General features: G+C 44.0%; 1 protein-coding gene across 1 annotated transcript; it reads right to left on the reverse strand.

The window, feature by feature from the left end:
• Nucleotides 1-3,306: 3,306 nt before the first annotated feature.
• On the reverse strand, nt 3,307-17,966 carry LOC116372073 (dentin matrix acidic phosphoprotein 1-like). Its single transcript, XM_031821153.1, has 3 exons — nt 17,595-17,966; nt 4,865-5,164; nt 3,307-4,659 (listed from the first exon to the last, which is right to left on the reverse strand). The coding sequence occupies exons 1-3, from the start codon at nt 17,964-17,966 to the stop codon at nt 3,673-3,675; spliced, it is 1,659 nt and encodes a 552-aa protein (XP_031677013.1). The 3' UTR covers nt 3,307-3,672.
• Between the last annotated feature and the right edge of the window lie 1,187 nt (nt 17,967-19,153).

The raw sequence follows: 19,153 nt of genomic DNA on the forward strand, positions 1-19,153 counted from the left end.
AAGCAGCCAACAAGCGCTCAACATATGTGGGAACTCCTTCAAGACTGTTGGAAAAGCATTCCAGGTGAAGCTGGTTGAGAGAATGCCAAGAATGTGCAAAAATGTCATCAAGGCAAAGGGTGGCTACTTTGAAGAATCTCAAATATAACACTTTTTTTGGTGCTGAGGAGTATTTCTGTCTGTAAGAAAGCCCTTTTGTGGGGAAAAACACATTTTGATTGGCTGGGCCTGGCCCCCCCCAGTGGCTGGGCCTTTGCCCACCCAGAACCACACATGGCTGTGCCCCTGCCGAGTCATGTGAAATCCATAGATTAAGGTCTAATGAATTTAATTCAATTGACTGATTTCCTTATATGAACTGTAACTCAGCAAAATCTTTGAAATTGTTGCAAGTTGCTTTATAGTTTTAATTCAGTTTATAGTTTTTATTCAGTACATATTAAGGTGTTTTATTTTACTGTTAAGTCCATAACCATGTGTGTGAGGTGTATACTTTTGTTTCAAAGTAGATTTGTTTAAGACGACCCAGAAGCACTCTGTGTCAGACTACCCAGAAGCACTCTGTGTGACCCGGATTTAGCCCACTGCAGTACGAAGGTTCAAAGGTGAACTTGTGTTATTTCTCAATTATAAATAATTTCAATACATACTCATATTTTTTTTCTTAGTTTCAGTTTATTCAATTTCTATTTTACAAGACGGTTTCAGAGAACAGATGATCTTTTACAGGGTGACGCACCACGATGTGGTACAGCGTTGCAGAAATACAATATTGTCTTGTTTAGTTCTTATTGCTTGATGAGGTACTGTATTGCATGTTGCAGCTTATTCATAATACTAACTACTATATGGTCAAACATTGGCAAATCATACAGAATGTAATAGCATAAGCATACCTGTTTTCAGACAAGAAACAAAGAATATGTACATATACACTAAGGCAGAAATCGCTCTCTCTCCTCTTCTCTCTCTCCCCTCCTCTCGCTCTCTCTCTCTCCACCCCTCTCTCCTCTCCTCTTCTCCCTCTCTCCTCTCCTCTTCTCTCTCCCCTCCTCTCTCTCTCTCCTCTTCCCCCACCCCTCTGTATCTCTCTCTATCTCCCCTCTCTCTCAGTCTCTCTCTCTCTCCTCTTCTCTCTCCCCTCCTCTCTCTCTCTCTCCTCTTCCCCCACCCCTCTCTCCATCTCTCTCTATCTCCCCTCTCTCTGTCTCTCTCTCTCTCCTCTCCCCCCCCCACTCTCCTTCATATCATTCACAGAGTACAGAACATGATGTCACATTAAAAGCATGTAACAGACCCATCTCTCTAAAGACTACAGTGTTTCCTTTTAACAGTGTTTCTGTCTCTCTCTCCCCCCTCTCTCCCCTCTCTCTCTCCCCCTCTCTCTCTCTCTCCTCTTCTCTCCCCCCCTCTCTATCTCTCTCTTTCATATCATTCACAGAGTACAGAACATGATGTCACATTAAAAGCCTGTAACAGACCCATCTCTCTGAAGACTACAGTGTTTCCAACAGATAATAACCACTCGGAAACTATTTGAACTTCAGTCATTTATCATCAGTCACTACTTAATTACCATTTAAGAATAATGAGTTCCCAGAGATGTTACATGGTAATTTGATGGAATAAAAAGGCACAGTGTAACTGTTATGACAGCTGTCGGACCCTCTTCCCACTGGTGATTTATACTATACTTCAAATAGAAACTCCCCTATAGCTGTGTATCCCTATGTAACTAAACAACCATTCATATTTATTTATTTATTTATATATAATCCCACATATAACCCCACACATAACCCCACATATAATCCCACATATAATCCCATATATAATCCCATATATAACCCCACATATAATCCCACATATAATCCCACATATAATTCCACATATAACCCCACATATAATCCCATATATAATCCCACATATAACCCCACATATAACCCCACATATAATCCCATATATAATCCCACATATAACCCCACATATAATCCCACATATAATCCCACATATAATCCCACATATAATCCCATATATAACCCCACATATAACCCCACATATAATCCCACATATAACCCCACATATAATCCCACATATAATCCCACATATAACCCCATATATAATCCCATACGATATCCAGGATATTCCCCTCGAAGAACGTAAGAGAGGCACTTTGCTCAGCAGCATCACATTGTTAAGAAAAAAAATCATATTAAGAACCCTGATAATGTAATATTGTTTTGTTGTGGTGGATTATAATGATATTTTTCTTTGTGCCCTACATGCTAGTCTTGTCACCCTTCTCCCTTAAGGCTTTTCTTAAACAACACTTCCAACTCGTCTTTGCTGCTTTGACTCTTCTCATTGGAACCTTTTACCTGGTGTCCGGTCTCTCTCCCTGTTTCTTCCTCTTCACTGGAATGGGATTCTGATGATTCTCCCTCCCCATTTCTCTCCTCTTTGTCCCCCCCCCCTCTCCTTTCTCCTTTGCAGACTTGTCTGTTTTGGTATCTTTAAAAAAGTAAAAAGTAGTAGTTGCATCATCCTTCTCTCTCTACACCTCTCTATCTTCTCCTGTCTCTGATGGATCACCTCTCTATCTTCTCCTGTCTCTGAAGCATCACCTCTCTATCTTCTCCTGTCTCTGAGGGATCACCTCTCTATCTTCTCCTGTCTCTGAATGATCACCTCTCTATCTTCTCCTGTCTCTGAAGGATCACCTCTCTATCTTCTCCTGTCTCTGAAGGATCACCTCTCTATCTTCTCCTGTCTCTGAAGGATCACCTCTCTATCTTCTCCTGTCTCTGAAGGATCACATCTCTATCTTCTCCGGTCTCTGAAGGATCACATCTCTATCTTCTCCGGTCTCTGAAGGATCACCTCTCTATCTTCTCCTGTCTCTGAAGGATCACCTCTCTATCTTCTCCTGTCACTGAAGGATCACCTCTCTATCTTCTCCTGTCTCTGAAGGATCACCTCTCTATCTTCTTCTTCACTTCCTCCTCTGTCTCAGAATCTGTCTCAGTTCCAGGTTCCTTATCTACTTCCTCCCTCCTCTGTCTCAGTTCCAGGTTCCTTATCTACTTCCTCCCTCCTCTGTCTCAGAATCTGTCTCAGTTCCAGGTTCCTTATCTACTTCCTCCCTCCCCTGTCTCAGAATCTGTCTCAGTTCCAGGTTCCTTATCTACTTCCTCCCTCCTCTGTCTCAGTTCCAGGTTCCTTATCTACTTCCTCCCTCCTCTGTCTCAGTTCCAGGTTCCTTATCTACTTCCTCCCTCCTCTGTCTCAGTTCCAGGTTCCTTATCTACTTCCTCCCTCCTCTGTCTCAGTTCCAGGTTCCTTATCTACTTCCTCCCTCCTCTGTCTCAGTTCCAGGTTCCTTATCTACTTCCTCCCTCCTCTGTCTCAGAATCTGTCTCAGTTCCAGGTTCCTTATCTACTTCCTCCCTCTTCTGTCTCAAAATCTGTCTCAGTTCCAGGTTCCTTGTCTACTTCCTCCTCATCTTTCTTTTCCACATGGTATGATTCATCTCGTCTTCCTCTATCCACTTTCTCTTTCTACTCTTTTCCATCTGTTGAAGTTGGACCGTCATCCCCTGCTTCTCCAACCTCCTCAGCTTTATCCGGTGCCTCATCCTCCTTCTCTCTCTCTCTCCTTCCCCTCTCCATCCTTCATTTCTTCAGGACCAGGTTCTCCAGACTTCCCTGTAGCTTGGTCTCCAGGCTCTTCTCACCAACCACACTGTCTGAGTCCTCCTCTGTGGTTATAGTAATATCTTCCTTGTTATCACCTTGTTCCTCTGTGGTAATCCTCTTAGTAATATCTTCGTTGTTATCACCTTGTTCCTCTGTGGTAATCCTCTTAGTAACATCTTCCTTGTTATCACCTTGTTCCTCTGTGGTCTTAGTAATATCTTCGTTGTCATCACCTTGTTCCTCTGTGGTTTTAGTAACATCTTCCTTGTTATCACCTTGTTCCTCTGTGGTTTTAGTAACATCTTCCTTGTTATCACCTTGTTCCTCTGTGGTAATCCTCTTAGTAATATCTTCGTTGTCATCACCTTGTTCCTCGGTGGTTTTAGTAATATCTTCCTTGTTATCACCTTGTTCCTCTGTGGTAATCCTCTTAGTAATATCTTCCTTGTTATCACCTTGTTCCTCGGTGGTTTTAGTAACATCTTCCTTGTTATCACCTTGTTCCTTGGTGGTTTTAGTAATATCTTCCTTGTTATCACCTTGTTCCTCTGTGGTTTTAGTAACATCTTCCTTGTTATCACCTTGTTCCTCTGTGGTAATCCTCTTAGTAATATCTTCCTTGTCATCACCTTGTTCCTCTGTGGTAATCCTCTTAGTAATATCTTCGTTGTTATCACCTTGTTCCTCGGTGGTCTTAGTAATATCTTCGTTGTTATCACCTTGTTCCTCGGTGGTTTTAGTAATATCTTCCTTGTTATCACCTTGTTCCTCTGTGGTAATCCTCTTAGTAATATCTTCGTTGTCATCACCTTGTTCCTCTGTGGTAATCCTCTTAGTAATATCTTCCTTGTTATCACCTTGTTCCACGGTGGAGTTCTCAGCTACTGCAGTCTCCTCCTCTTCAACTTTTTCTCCCTCTGGACTCTCCTCTGTGTCAGTAGATTTACTGTCCTCTGTTGGCTTCTGAAATAGATTTTACATTAGCAAATGAATATGATTCTATTATCGAAAGTCTTTCAGACGCAATATGTTGAACATTCAAACAGTTGGAATTGTATTTGAGCTATAGATAATATAAAAATTAATGTACACTTTTTTATTAAAAGCCTGAAACTTGGTACACTTGTACAGTAGTAAGCAATATATGCAAGTGTGAGGTGTGTCTAACCTCTTCAGAGGTCAGGTCACTCTGTGGAGAGGTGTGTTTAACCTCTTCAGAGGTCAGGTCACTCTGTGGAGGGGTGTGTTTAACCTCTTCAGAGGTCAGGTCATTCTGTGGAGAGGTGTGTCTAACCTCTTCAGAGGTCAGGTCACTCTGCAGAGGGGTGTGTCTAACCTCTTCAGAGGACAGGTCACTCTGCGGAGACAGGTCTGCATCCTCTAAAGGGCCTTCATCAGTCTGCACCTCCCCGTCTGCATCAGAGGAAGGAGGTGTTACTATTAACCAGCCGTAGCACAACACTGACACCTCATGGTATTAACACAGACACAGACAGTACACATAGGGAACATTATTCATGAGGAAAACCAGCCCTTCAGACAGCATAGCTCATAGGAGTAGATCTCAGAGTGTCAGGGCTGCCATTTGGGCTGAAAATAAGACCCTGGAATGTGGCTTTAAAAACATAGTATTTAGATATTATCTCATTATTAACATATATTTAGATATTATCCCATTATCAACATATATTTAGATATTATCTCATTATTAACATATATTTAGATATTATCTCATTATTAATAACATATATTTAGATATTATCCCATTATTAACATATATTTAGATATTACCCCATTATTAACATATATTTAGATGTTATCTCATTATTAATAACATATATTTAGATATTATCCCATTATTAACATATATTTAGATATTATCTCATTATTAACATATATTTAGATATTATCTCATTATTAACATATATTTAGATATTATCCCATTATTAACATATATTTAGATATTATCTCATTATTAACATATATTTAGCTCAGTAAAAAATAACATTTGCACACAGTTTTACAATTGCATTGACACTAATTCTGTGTTTTTTGAGTAGTTAGTTTAAGATTCGTACATAGAATAACATTAAAGGCTCTGATAAACTACACAATTACATGCTTGTTTTAAGTACTTGATGAGCAAGGATTTTAATTATAACAGAGAAATTTTTAAAAATTACCATCATAAAATTAAGTGTTACATATTTTTTGGTGTGTTTAAAAATAATAATAAGAATAATAATATAAGTCAAAACCAGTTTGACAAAAAATGTTGCTTTGCAGATTAGACTAGATTACCAAAGGCATTTAATGCATTTTAAATGCTCAACTGATTGAAGTTTAGCAGCAAAGATGAGACAGCCACAGCAGTAATGGGTCTTCTTTTGAATATTTTATGGTAATGTTTTGCATTCATTAACACTAGCTATTCCTCCCAACCAACCACACAGACACACTGTAAGCAGTACAGTTAACATGACTACAAACTCTGAACATTTTAATGTGATTTAGTATGGGGAATGGAGGGGGCGGGGGGGTGTCTCATAAAAATGCTAAATCAAATTAAATACAACATTTGAAAAATATATATCTCCCCTTCATTAAATCCATTAGATTTGGCTGGGCATTGAAGACTGGATGACTAGGTACTTTGGTGTCTGCTTCCCTCAGACAGACATAGAATGTGTTCCAAACGGTACCCTATTCCCTACGTAGTGCACTACTTTTGACCAGGGCCCATTGAACTCTAGTCAAAAGTAGTGCACTATGTAGGGAAATAAGGGGTTGCGAATTAGGGAAACAGACATACGGTTCAACTACAGAGCTTCTCAGTGTAGTCAAGATATCAGACCCTGGCTAATTTACATAGCTAGGCTGGGCTGGTGAAGTCATTATCTGTTGAAAGCAGGGAATACCGGACAGGAGCAATATTCTGCTTATCTGCTACTCTTGTAAATTGATGTCACTGTATTTCACTATGATATGAACTATAGGGGTTAATTTGGTTTTCGTAGGAAAACCTACGATAAAACTTCCTGTCAATCCTCAGTATATTTTGACAGTTAAAAGCAAAAAAAAAAATGGTTCACTAGGGTGAGGATGTATTTTTTTTGCGATGTGTGTTTATAAAATTGTTTAAAAAACAAAACACATTTCTCTGACAAACAAGACGGTTGTGTCAACAACACCCGAAAGAGCAGTTTAACGGAGATGAACAGGAAGTGTCATCCATTCCATTTCTTTACTAGGCTTTGGTGTTACTTTGGTTTCCTTGTCTAATGCCTTTAACCACACCTGAAGACACCACCAGGTAGCAAACAAGACGGTTTGAAAACACCTGAAGACACCACCGAGACAACCACTGCTCTTAACACCACCAGGTAGCAAACAAGACGGTTGAAAACACCTGAAGACATCACCGAGACAACCACTGCTCTTAACACCACCAGGTACCAAACAAGACGGTTGAAAACACCTGAAGACACCACCGAGACAACCACTGCTCTTAACACCACCAGGTAGCAAACAAGACGGTTTAAAACACCTGAAGACACCACCGAGACAACCACTGCTCTTAACACCACCAGGTAGCAAACAAGATGGTTGAAAACACCACCAGGTAGCAAACAAGACTGTTGAAAACACCTGACGGCGTCACCGAGACAACCACTGCTCTTAACACCACCAGGTAGCAAACAAGACGGTTGAAAACACCTGAAGACATCACCGAGACAACCACTGCTCTTAACACCACCAGGTACCAAACAAGACGGTTGAAAACACCTGAAGACACCACCAGGTAGCAAACAAGACAGTTGAAAACACCTGAAGACACCACAGAGACAACCACTGCTCTTAACACCACCAGGTACCAAACAAGACGGCTGAAAACACCTGAAGACACCACCAGGTAGCAAACAAGACGGTTTGAAAACACCTGAAGACACCACCGAGACAACCACTGCTCTTAACACCACCAGGTAGCAAACAAGACGGTTGAAAACACCTGAAGACACCACCGAGACAACCACTGCTCTTAACACCACCAGGTAGCAAACAAGACGGTTGAAAACACCTGAAGACACCACCGAGACAACCACTGCTCTTAACACCACCAGGTACCAAACAAGACGGTTGAAAACACCTGAAGACACCACCGAGACAACCACTGCTCTTAACACCACCAGGTAGCAAACAAGACGGTTTAAAACACCTGAAGACACCACCGAGACAACCACTGCTCTTAACACCACCAGGTAGCAAACAAGATGGTTGAAAACACCACCAGGTAGCAAACAAGACTGTTGAAAACACCTGACGGCGTCACCGAGACAACCACTGCTCTTAACACCACCAGGTAGCAAACAAGACAGTTGAAAACACCTGAAGACACCACCGAGACAACCACTGCTCTTAACACCACCAGGTACCAAACAAGACGGCTGAAAACACCTGAAGACACCACCAGGTAGCAAACAAGACGGTTTGAAAACACCTGAAGACACCACCGAGACAACCACTGCTCTTAACACCACCAGGTAGCAAACAAGACGGTTGAAAACACCTGAAGACACCACCGAGACAACCACTGCTCTTAACACCACCAGGTAGCAAACAAGACGGTTGAAAACACCTGAAGACACCACCGAGACAACCACTGCTCTTAACACCACCAGGTACCAAACAAGACGGTTGAAAACACCTGAAGACACCACCGAGACAACCACTGCTCTTAACACCACCAGGTAGCAAACAAGACGGTTTAAAACACCTGAAGACACCACCGAGACAACCACTGCTCTTAACACCACCAGGTAGCAAACAAGATGGTTGAAAACACCACCAGGTAGCAAACAAGACTGTTGAAAACACCTGACGGCGTCACCGAGACAACCACTGCTCTTAACACCACCAGGTAGCAAACAAGACGGTTGAAAACACCTGAAGACATCACCGAGACAACCACTGCTCTTAACACCACCAGGTAGCAAACAAGACGTTTCAAAACACCTGAAGACATCACCGAGACAACCACTGCTCCTAACACCACCAGGTACCAAACAAGACGGTTGGAAACACCTGAAGACGTCACCGAGACAACCACTGCTCTTAACACCACCAGGTACCAAACAAGACGGTTGAAAACACCTGAAGACACCACCAGGTAGCAAACAAGACAGTTGAAAACACCTGAAGACACCACCGAGACAACCACTGCTCTTAACACCACCAGGTACCAAACAAGACGGCTGAAAACACCTGAAGAAACCACCAGGTAGCAAACAAGACAGTTGAAAACACCTGAAGACACCACCGAGACAACCACTGCTCTTAACACCACCAGGTACCAAACAAGACGGTTGAAAACACCTGAAGATGGATCATTAAGGTATTTTAATCTACGTCGTCCAGTCAGGTGTTTCAGTGTGATTTGTCCAATCCCTTTAAATCAAGAAGAGGAACTCAACACCAGATATCAACATAGTCACAACATGGTAACAACACGCTAACTAAAACACACCAACAACACGCTAACTAAAACACACCAACAACACGCTAACTAAAACACACCAACGACACGCTAACTGAAACACACCGACAACACGCTAACTGAAACACACCAGCAACACGTTGTCATGGGTATTTCTGGATTAGATTAGAATTACAGCCTCCTGTGGCTGAGTGAAGTCCAACTGAACGTCCAATCTGCATTATACAGTCAACAACACTATTAGAGGGTGTAGGCTGAATCAGACCTGGGTTCAAATACTATTTGAAATCTTTCAAATACATCAATGCGTTTCCTCTATCTTGCCTGGAGTACCAAGTAGGTTGGGTTTGCCGTTTTGGGATTTGATTTGATTGATTTGATTGGTCCATTATGCCAAGAAAGCTCAATCAAAGACCAGCGAAAGTATTTGAAATCATTTCAAATAATATTTAAACCCAGTTTTGGTGTAAATAGTGAATTGTGAAGTCCTCTCTCCCTCTCTCGCTCTGCTCTGGGAGGATGACACAGTAGACTGGGTAATGACACCACAGGGAATTATTCTACTATCTGACTAGACTGGGTAATGACACCACAGGGAATTATTCTACTATCTGACTAGACTGGATAATGACACCACAGGGAATTATTCTACTATCTGACTAGACTGGGTAATGACACCACAGGGAATTATTCTACTATCTGACTAGACTGGATAATGACACCACAGGGAATTATTCTACTATCTGACTAGACTGGGTAATGACACCCCAGGGAATTATTCTACTATCTGACTAGACTGGGTAATGACACCACAGGGAATTATTCTACTATCTGACTAGACTGGATAATGACACCACAGGGAATTATTCTACTATCTGACTAGACTGGGTAATGACACCACAGGGAATTATTCTACTATCTGACTAGACTGGGTAATGACACCACAGGGAATTATTCTACTATCTGACTAGATTGGGTAATGACACCACAGGGAATTATTCTACTATCTGACTAGACTGGGTAATGACACCACAGGGAATTATTCTACTATCTGACTAGACTGGGTAATGACACCACAGGGAATTATTCTACTATCTGACTAGACTGGATAATGACACCACAGGGAATTATTCTACTATCTGACTAGACTGGATAATGACACCACAGGGAATTATTCTACTATCTGACTAGACTGGGTAATGACACCACAGGGAATTATTCTACTATCTGACTAGACTGGGTAATGACACCACAGGGAATTATTCCACTATCTGACTAGACTGGGTAATGACACCACAGGGAATTATTCTACTATCTGACTGGACTGGGTAATGACACCACAGGGAATTATTCTACTATCTGACTAGACTGGGTAATGACACCACAGGGAATTATTCTACTATCTGCTTGGATGTGTCTTGTCTTTCAGTGCAGCAGAGTGGAGTTATTTTTAAATGTAACTACAGGAATATGTTAATAAAGTTATGCAAATGTCTCTGATAAAATGTGCCAATGTCTCGTTCAACTAAAACCCCTTCACTCCCTCACCTCTGACTGTATAGAATCATCACTGCTAAAACCCCTTCACTTCCTCACCTCTGACTGTATAGAATCATCACTGCTAAAACCCCTTCATTCCTCACCTCTGACTGTATAGAATCATCACTGCTAAAACCACTTCACTTCCTCACCTCTGACTGTATAGAATCATCACTGCTAAAACCCCTTCACTTCCTCACCTCTGACTGTATAGAATCATCACTGCTAAAACCCCTTCACTTCCTCACCTCTGACTGTATAGAATCATCACTGCTAAAAGCCCTTCACTTCCTCACCTCTGACTGTATAGAATCATCACTGCTAAAAGCCCTTCACTTCCTCACCTCTGACTGTATAGAATCATCACTGCTAAAACCCCTTCACTTCCTCACCTCTGACTGTATAGAATCATCACTGCTAAAACCACTTCACTTACTCACCTCTGACTGTATAGAATCATCACTGCTAAAAGCCCTTCACTTCCTCACCTCTGACTGTATAGAATCATCACTGCTAAAACCACTTCACTTCCTCACCTCTGACTGTATAGAATCATCACTGCTAAAACCCCTTCACTTCCTCACCTCTGACTGTATAGAATCATCACTGCTAAAACCCCTTCACTTCCTCACCTCTGACTGTATAGAATCATCACTGCTAAAACCACTTCACTTACTCACCTCTGACTGTATAGAATCATCACTGCTAAAAGCCCTTCACTTCCTCACCTCTGACTGTATAGAATCATCACTGCTAAAACCCCTTCACTTCCTCACCTCTGACCGTGTAGAATCATCACTGCTAAAACCCCTTCACTCCCTCACCTCTGACTGTATAGAATCATCACTGCTAAAACCCCTTCACTTCCTCACCTCTGACTGTATAGAATCATCACTGCTAAAACCCCTTCACTCCCTCACCTCTGACTGTATAGAATCATCACTGCTAAAACCCCTTCACTTCCTCACCTCTGACTGTATAGAATCATCACTGCTAAAACCCCTTCACTCCCTCACCTCTGACTGTATAGAATCATCACTGCTAAAACCCCTTCACTTCCTCACCTCTGACTGTATAGAATCATCACTGCTAAAACCCCTTCACTTCCTCACCTCTGACTGTATAGAATCATCACTGCTAAAACCCCTTCACTCCCTCACCTCTGACTGTATAGAATCATCACTGCTAAAACCCCTTCACTTCCTCACCTCTGACTGTATAGAATCATCACTGCTAAAACCACTTCACTTCCTCACCTCTGACTGTATAGAATCATCACTGCTAAAACCCCTTCACTTCCTCACCTCTGACTGTATAGAATCATCACTGCTAAAACCCCTTCACTTCCTCACCTCTGACTGTATAGAATCATCACTGCTAAAACCCCTTCACTTCCTCACCTCTGACTGTATAGAATCATCACTGCTAAAACCCATTCACTTCCTCACCTCTGACTGTATAGAATCATCACTGCTAAAACCCCTTCACTTCCTCACCTCTGACTGTATAGAATCATCACTGCTAAAACCACTTCACTTCCTCACCTCTGACTGTATAGAATCATCACTGCTAAAAGCCCTTCACTTCCTCACCTCTGACTGTATAGAATCATCACTGCTAAAACCCCTTCACTTCCTCACCTCTGACCGTGTAGAATCATCACTGCTAAAACCCCTTCACTCCCTCACCTCTGACTGTATAGAATCATCACTGCTAAAACCCCTTCACTTCCTCACCTCTGACTGTATAGAATCATCACTGCTAAAACCCCTTCACTCCCTCACCTCTGACTGTATAGAATCATCACTGCTAAATCCCCTTCACTTCCTCACCTCTGACTGTATAGAATCATCACTGCTAAAACCCCTTCACTCCCTCACCTCTGACTGTATAGAATCATCACTGCTAAAACCCCTTCACTTCCTCACCTCTGACTGTATAGAATCATCACTGCTAAAACCCCTTCACTTCCTCACCTCTGACTGTATAGAATCATCACTGCTAAAACCCCTTCACTTCCTCACCTCTGACTGTATAGAATCATCACTGCTACAGTACTGACTTGATGCATAGGGAGGAAATACTAGATACTACTCTGCATTATGGCAACATATACTACTCCATAGTATGTCGTTTCACCAGAGCCAGGGGCCCCTCTCTCTGTGATCCTGAAAACATCTGACCTGCTTGGATTGGCTTGGATTGGATTGGCTTGGCTTGGATTTGCATGGATTTGCTTGGATTGGATTGGCTTGGCTTGGTTTGGCTTGGATTGGCTTGGTTTGGATTGGTTTGGATTGGTTTAGCTTGGCTTGGCTTGGATTGGCTTGGATTGGCTTGGTTTGCACAGCCACATGCAAAAAGCAAAAGTGGGACGGCCTCCGATTCAAAATGACACCAGCCTCCTGTGTGGAGATGGGATGCCGTCTGTGTGTCACCTAAAAAAAACGTTGGTTACCAGATCAGCGTGACAGGCAAACCTCTAGTCTCTTAATCCCCTAATCGACCTTCAAAGGGTCCTCAGAAACCTTTGCTTTCTGAATGGAGAGATGAAGGGGATCACATTAAGTCCTGTTTCCTGTCTGCCATGTTGTCTAACGTCTAAGACACTCCTCACTGTAACATGTAACAGCAACACTAATGGCACCGTATTCACTATATAGTGCACTACTTCTGAGCTGGGCCCATAGGGCTCTGGTTGAAAGAAGTGCACTAGGTAAGGAATAGGGTGCCATTTGGGAAACTCGAGTTTCTCCTGCTGTACTGAGGGACTCAGCTTAGCTAACTCAATGACTGCTAGCGACTGTTCTCCTGCTGTACTGGGGGACTCAGCCTAGCTAACTCAATGACTGCTAGCTACTGTTCTCCTGATGTACTGGGGGACTCAGCCTAGCTAACTCAATGACTGCTAGCTACTGTTCTCCTGCTGTACTGAGGGACTCAGCCTAGCTAACTCAATGACTGCTAGCTACTGTTCTCCTGCTGTACTGGGGGACTCAGCCTAGCTAACTCAAAGACTGCTAGCTACTGTTCTCCTGATGTACTGGGGGACTCAGCCTAGCTAACTCAAAGACTGCTAGCTACTGTTCTCCTGATGTACGGATGGACTCAGCCTAGCTAACTCATAGACTGCTAGCTACTGTTCTCCTGTTGTACTGAGGGACTCAGCCTAGCTAACTCAAAGACTGCTAGCTACTGTTCTCCTGCTGTACTGGGGAACTCAGCCTAGCTAACTCAAAGACTGCTAGCTACTGTTCTCCTGTTGTACTGGGGGACTCAGCCTAGCTAACTCAATGACTGCTAGCTACTGGACACATTCAAAAGACACATGTAGACCTGACATGTCTGTTTGTACGTATACCCATCGTGTTTTTAACACCATTTTTTCGACTGGATGGAGGCATAATGGATCGATCCATCACACGGACTGGGATCATGCTCAAAGGCCACGTTTTTATGATATGAGAGGGAGATGTTTTAGTCTGGTGGTTCGCTTATAAAACTGTCTTTCACTCTGTATTAATCACTGACTACACTCTGACTACACTCTGACTACACCCTGCCTACTGTACACTGACTACACCCTGCCTACTGCACACTGACTACACCCTGCACACTATACACTCTGCCTACACCCTGCCTACTGTACACTGCCTACACCCTGCACACTATACACTGACTACATCCTGCTTACTGTACACTGACTACACCCTGCCTACTGTACACTGACTACACCCTGCATACTGTACACTGACTACACCCTGCCTACTGTACACTGACTACACCCTGCTTACTGTACACTGACTACACCCTGCCTACTGTACACTGACTACACCATGCCTACTGCACACTGACAACACCCTGCCTACTGCACACTGACTACACCCTGTCTACTGCACACTGACTACACCCTGCCTACTGCACACTGACTACACCCTGCCTACTGTACACTGACTACACCCTGCCTACTGTACTCTGACTACACCCTGTCACTGTACACTGACTACTCCCTGCCTACTGTACACTCACTACACCCTGCCTACTGTACACTGACTACACCCTGCCTACTGCACACTGACTACACCCTGTCTACTGTACACTGACTACACCCTGTCTACTGTACACTGACTACACCCTGTCTACTATACACTCTGCCTACACCCTGCCTACTGCACACTAACTACACCCTGTCTACTGTACACTGACTACACCCTGACTACACCCTGTCTACTGTACACTGACTACACCCTGTCTACTATACACTCTGCCTACACCCTGCCTACTGCACACTGACTACACCCTGTCTACTGTACACTGACTACACCCTGCCTACTGCACACTGACTACACCCTGCCTACTGCACACTGACTACACCCTGCCTACTGCACACTGACTACACCCTGCCTACTGTACACTGACTACACCCTGCCTACTGTACACTGACTACACCCTGCCTACTGCACACTGACTACACCCTGCCTACTGTACTCTGCCTACACCCTGTCTACTATACACTCTGCCTACTGTACACTGACTACACCCAGCCTACTGTACACGGACTACACCCTGCCTACTGTACACTGACTACACCCTGCCTACTGTACACTGACTACACCCTGCCTACTGTACACTGACTACACCCTGCCTACTGTACACTGACTACACCCTGCCTACTGTACACTGACTACACCCAGCCTACTGTACACTGACTACACCCTGCCTACTGTACACTGACTACACCCTGCCTACTGTACACTGACTACACCCTGCCTACTGTACACTGACTACACCCTGCCTACTGTACACTGACTACACCCAGCCTACTGTACACTGACTACACCCTGCCTACTGTACACTGACTACACCCTGCCTACTGTCCACTGACTACACCCTGCCTACTGTAGTAAACCCGTAGTGTACGCTGCAGTGATACTACGACTACAGGCAGTTAGAAAATGCTTTCAGTTTCCTGAAACACATTCTTCCTGCTTCGTAACACACAGAAATATGGTTTAACTTTAAAGCCTGATCACAACAGAAGTTCAGAAAACAACTGAACTTCATTGCCAACATCCTCGACCCCGTCTCTTTAAAAAAAACACACACACACACACACAACAAAAACACATTCCTACTTCCATTCCTTTTTCTATTGAATGTTAATGTTATTCATTCTCTATACAATAGTTGGTTGGGAAAATGGCATTGAACATGGAATGTTGCTGTATCCTTCGAGGTTCTAAAGGGCTAAATGAGTTGACATGAAAATGCATTGCCACTGAACCTGGTTCTATTCACAGCAAGAGGTGTTGTTCCAATACAAGGTCACGGTGAATACAACCCTACGTTCGGTCCTTGGGTTTTATTAAAAAAATATATATATATTTAACCTTTATTTAACTAGGCAAGTCAGTTAAGAATAAATTCCTTATTTTACAATGGACGGGCCCTACCCAGGCCCAAACCCTACCCTTAACCCGGACGACGCCGGGACAATTGTCGAGCCGCACCATTGGGACTCTCGATCACGGCCGGGTTGTGATACAGCCGAGAAACCGAACCAGGGTGTCTGTAGTGATGGCCTCGAGCACTGAGATGCAGTGCCTTAGACCACAGCGCCACTGAGATCTGTTTATATTCGTAACAAGACAAATTGGATGAAGGCTGTTTTCTTGAGGAATAGCATGTAGGTAGTTCTAATGTACAGATCCACTCTATATCGGGTCGGCAGGTAGTCTAGTGGTTAGAGCGTTGGACTAGTAACCAAAAGGTTGCTAGATCAAATCCCAGAGCTGACAAGGTAAGAAAAAAATCTGTCGTTCTGCTCCTGAACAGGCAGTTAACCCACTAGGCTCTGTCGTTAACCCACTAGGCTCTGTCGTTAACCCACTAGGCTAGGCCGTCGTTGTAAATAAGAATTGGTTCTTTAACTGACTTGCCTAGTTAAATAAAGGTAAAAACTGTGGAATGGGGCTACAACCAGTATGTTACCATTAATAACTAGACATTTAACTGATGTAGGCAGATTATACATTAGTCACGTAAACTCCTTCCTCAACTTATCTTAAATCGGTGTCAGGTCAAAATCAGAAGTAAACATGTGCTGTTTAAAACGCCTGGTTTTCTGAGCAACTTTTTCATTGACTACACCCTGCCTACTGTCCACTGACTACACCCTGCCTACTGTCCACTGACTACACCCTGCCTACTGTCCACTGACTACACCCTGCCTACTGTCCACTCTGACTACACCCTGCCTACTGTCCACTCTGACTACACCCTGCCTACTGTACACTGACTACACCCTGCCTACTGTCCACTCTGACTACACCCTGCCTACTGTCCACTGACTACACCCTGCCTACTGTCCACTCTGACTACACCCTGCCTACTGTCCACTGACTACACCCTGCCTACTGTCCACTCTGACTACACCCTGCCTACTGTCCACTCTGACTACACCCTGCCTACTGTACACTGACTACACCCTGCCTACTGTCCACTCTGACTACACCCTGCCTACTGTCCACTGACTACACCCTGCCTACTGTCCACTCTGACTACACCCTGCCTACTGTCCACTGACTACACCCTGCCTACTGTCCACTCTGACTACACCCTGCCTACTGTACACTGACTACACCCTGCCTACTGTCCACTCTGACTACACCCTGCCTACTGTACACTGACTACACCCTGCCTACTGTCCACTCTGACTACACCCTGCCTACTGTACACTGACTACACCCTGCCTACTGTCCACTCTGACTACACCCTGCCTACTTCAATTGTTAGGACATGTAAACAGCTGGTTTTCTGAGCAACCTTTTCAATTGTTAGGATCTTAAAATCAGAGCAGCAGCACATGTAGTAGCTCCAGCACATGGTAGCTCCAGAACATGGTAGCTCCAGCACCTGGTAGCTCCAGCACATGGTAGCTCCAGAACATGGTAGCTCCAGAACATGGTAGCTCCAGCACATGGTAGCTCCAGAACATGGTAGCTCCAGCACCTGGTAGCTCCAGCACATGGTAGCTCCAGAACATGGTAGCTCCAGCACATGGTAGCTCCAGAACATGGTAGCTCCAGCACCTGGTAGCTCCAGCACATGGTAGCTCCAGCACCTGGTAGCTCCAGCACATGGTAGCTCCAGCACCTGGTAACTTCAGCACCTGGTAGCTCCAGAACATGGTAGCTCCAGCACCTGGTAGCTCCAGCACATGGTAGCTCCAGAACATGGTAGCTCCAGCACATGGTAGCTCCAGCACATGGTAGCTCCAGCACCTGGTAGCTCCAGCACATGGTAGCTCCAGCACCTGGTAACTTCAGCACCTGGTAGCTCCAGAACATGGTAGCACCCGCACATGGTAGCACCAGCACATGGTAGTACCAGCACATGGTAGCACCAGAACATGGTAGCACCAGAACATGGTAGCTCCAGAACATGGTAGCTCCAGCACATGGTAGCACCAGCACATAGTAGCACCAGAACATGGTAGCTCCAGAACATGGTAGCTCCAGAACATGGTAGCTCCAGCCGAGTGAGCCTCTCTCTTTAGTACCAGTGAAGTGAGTTCATAAACAACTGAAAAGTATTCATCTTTAAGAAGTAGTTTTCACATACAACAACAACAAAAAATTAAAAAAAATAAACATGGTCGCTGTGGTACAAGGTCTATTTTGATTGGTCGACGTGATGTATTTATCATAGTCCAATCAGATTTCAGATGTGTCCATGTAACACAGGGTTATTAGGGAAATGGTTCTTCTTGCAAACCATTATAAACATTTCTTAATACAACAATTCTATTCATCTGACTATCCACAATAATGGTATTATAGTGTGTAACCGTACTCACTGTGGTGTATCTTGACCACAGCGGTGGAGCTTATCGTTTTTTTAAAGACAGACATTTGCCTTTTCTGAGTATTAACTGCATTCAGGAGAGAGGTGGTGTGGGGGGACGGGAAGACTTAACCAATCAAAACGTCCCCTGTGTTTGAGGAGGATGTTGTTCATGCATGTACGAGGAAGGATACAGAGAGAGAGAAAGAGTATATCCCAAATCGCACACTACTCCCTATAAAGTGCACTACTTTTCACCAGAGTCCTATAAGTCCTGGTCAAAAGTAGTGCACTACATACAGTATACAGTGATTTGGGACACAGCCAGAGAGATAATCAGTCTGACGCCACACTCCTCCAGAGCACCAGTTGAGGAGCAGTGGAGGGAGTATGGAGGGTCCTGTCTCTGGCTTGGAGTCATTATCCCAGAAAGGCAATTACCATGGCCGGGCCTCTCTCCCTCCTCTCCTCCTCTCTGTAGGGGGCCTTCTCTCCCTCCTCTCCTCTCCCCGTCCCCTCCTCCCCTCTCCTCCTCTCTGTAGGGGGCCCTCTCTCCCTCCTCTCCTCTCTTCTTCTCCT

The sequence above is a fragment of the Oncorhynchus kisutch genome, unplaced genomic scaffold (assembly GCF_002021735.2).
Source record: "Oncorhynchus kisutch isolate 150728-3 unplaced genomic scaffold, Okis_V2 scaffold3891, whole genome shotgun sequence".
Taxonomy (NCBI): Eukaryota; Metazoa; Chordata; class Actinopteri; order Salmoniformes; family Salmonidae; genus Oncorhynchus; species Oncorhynchus kisutch.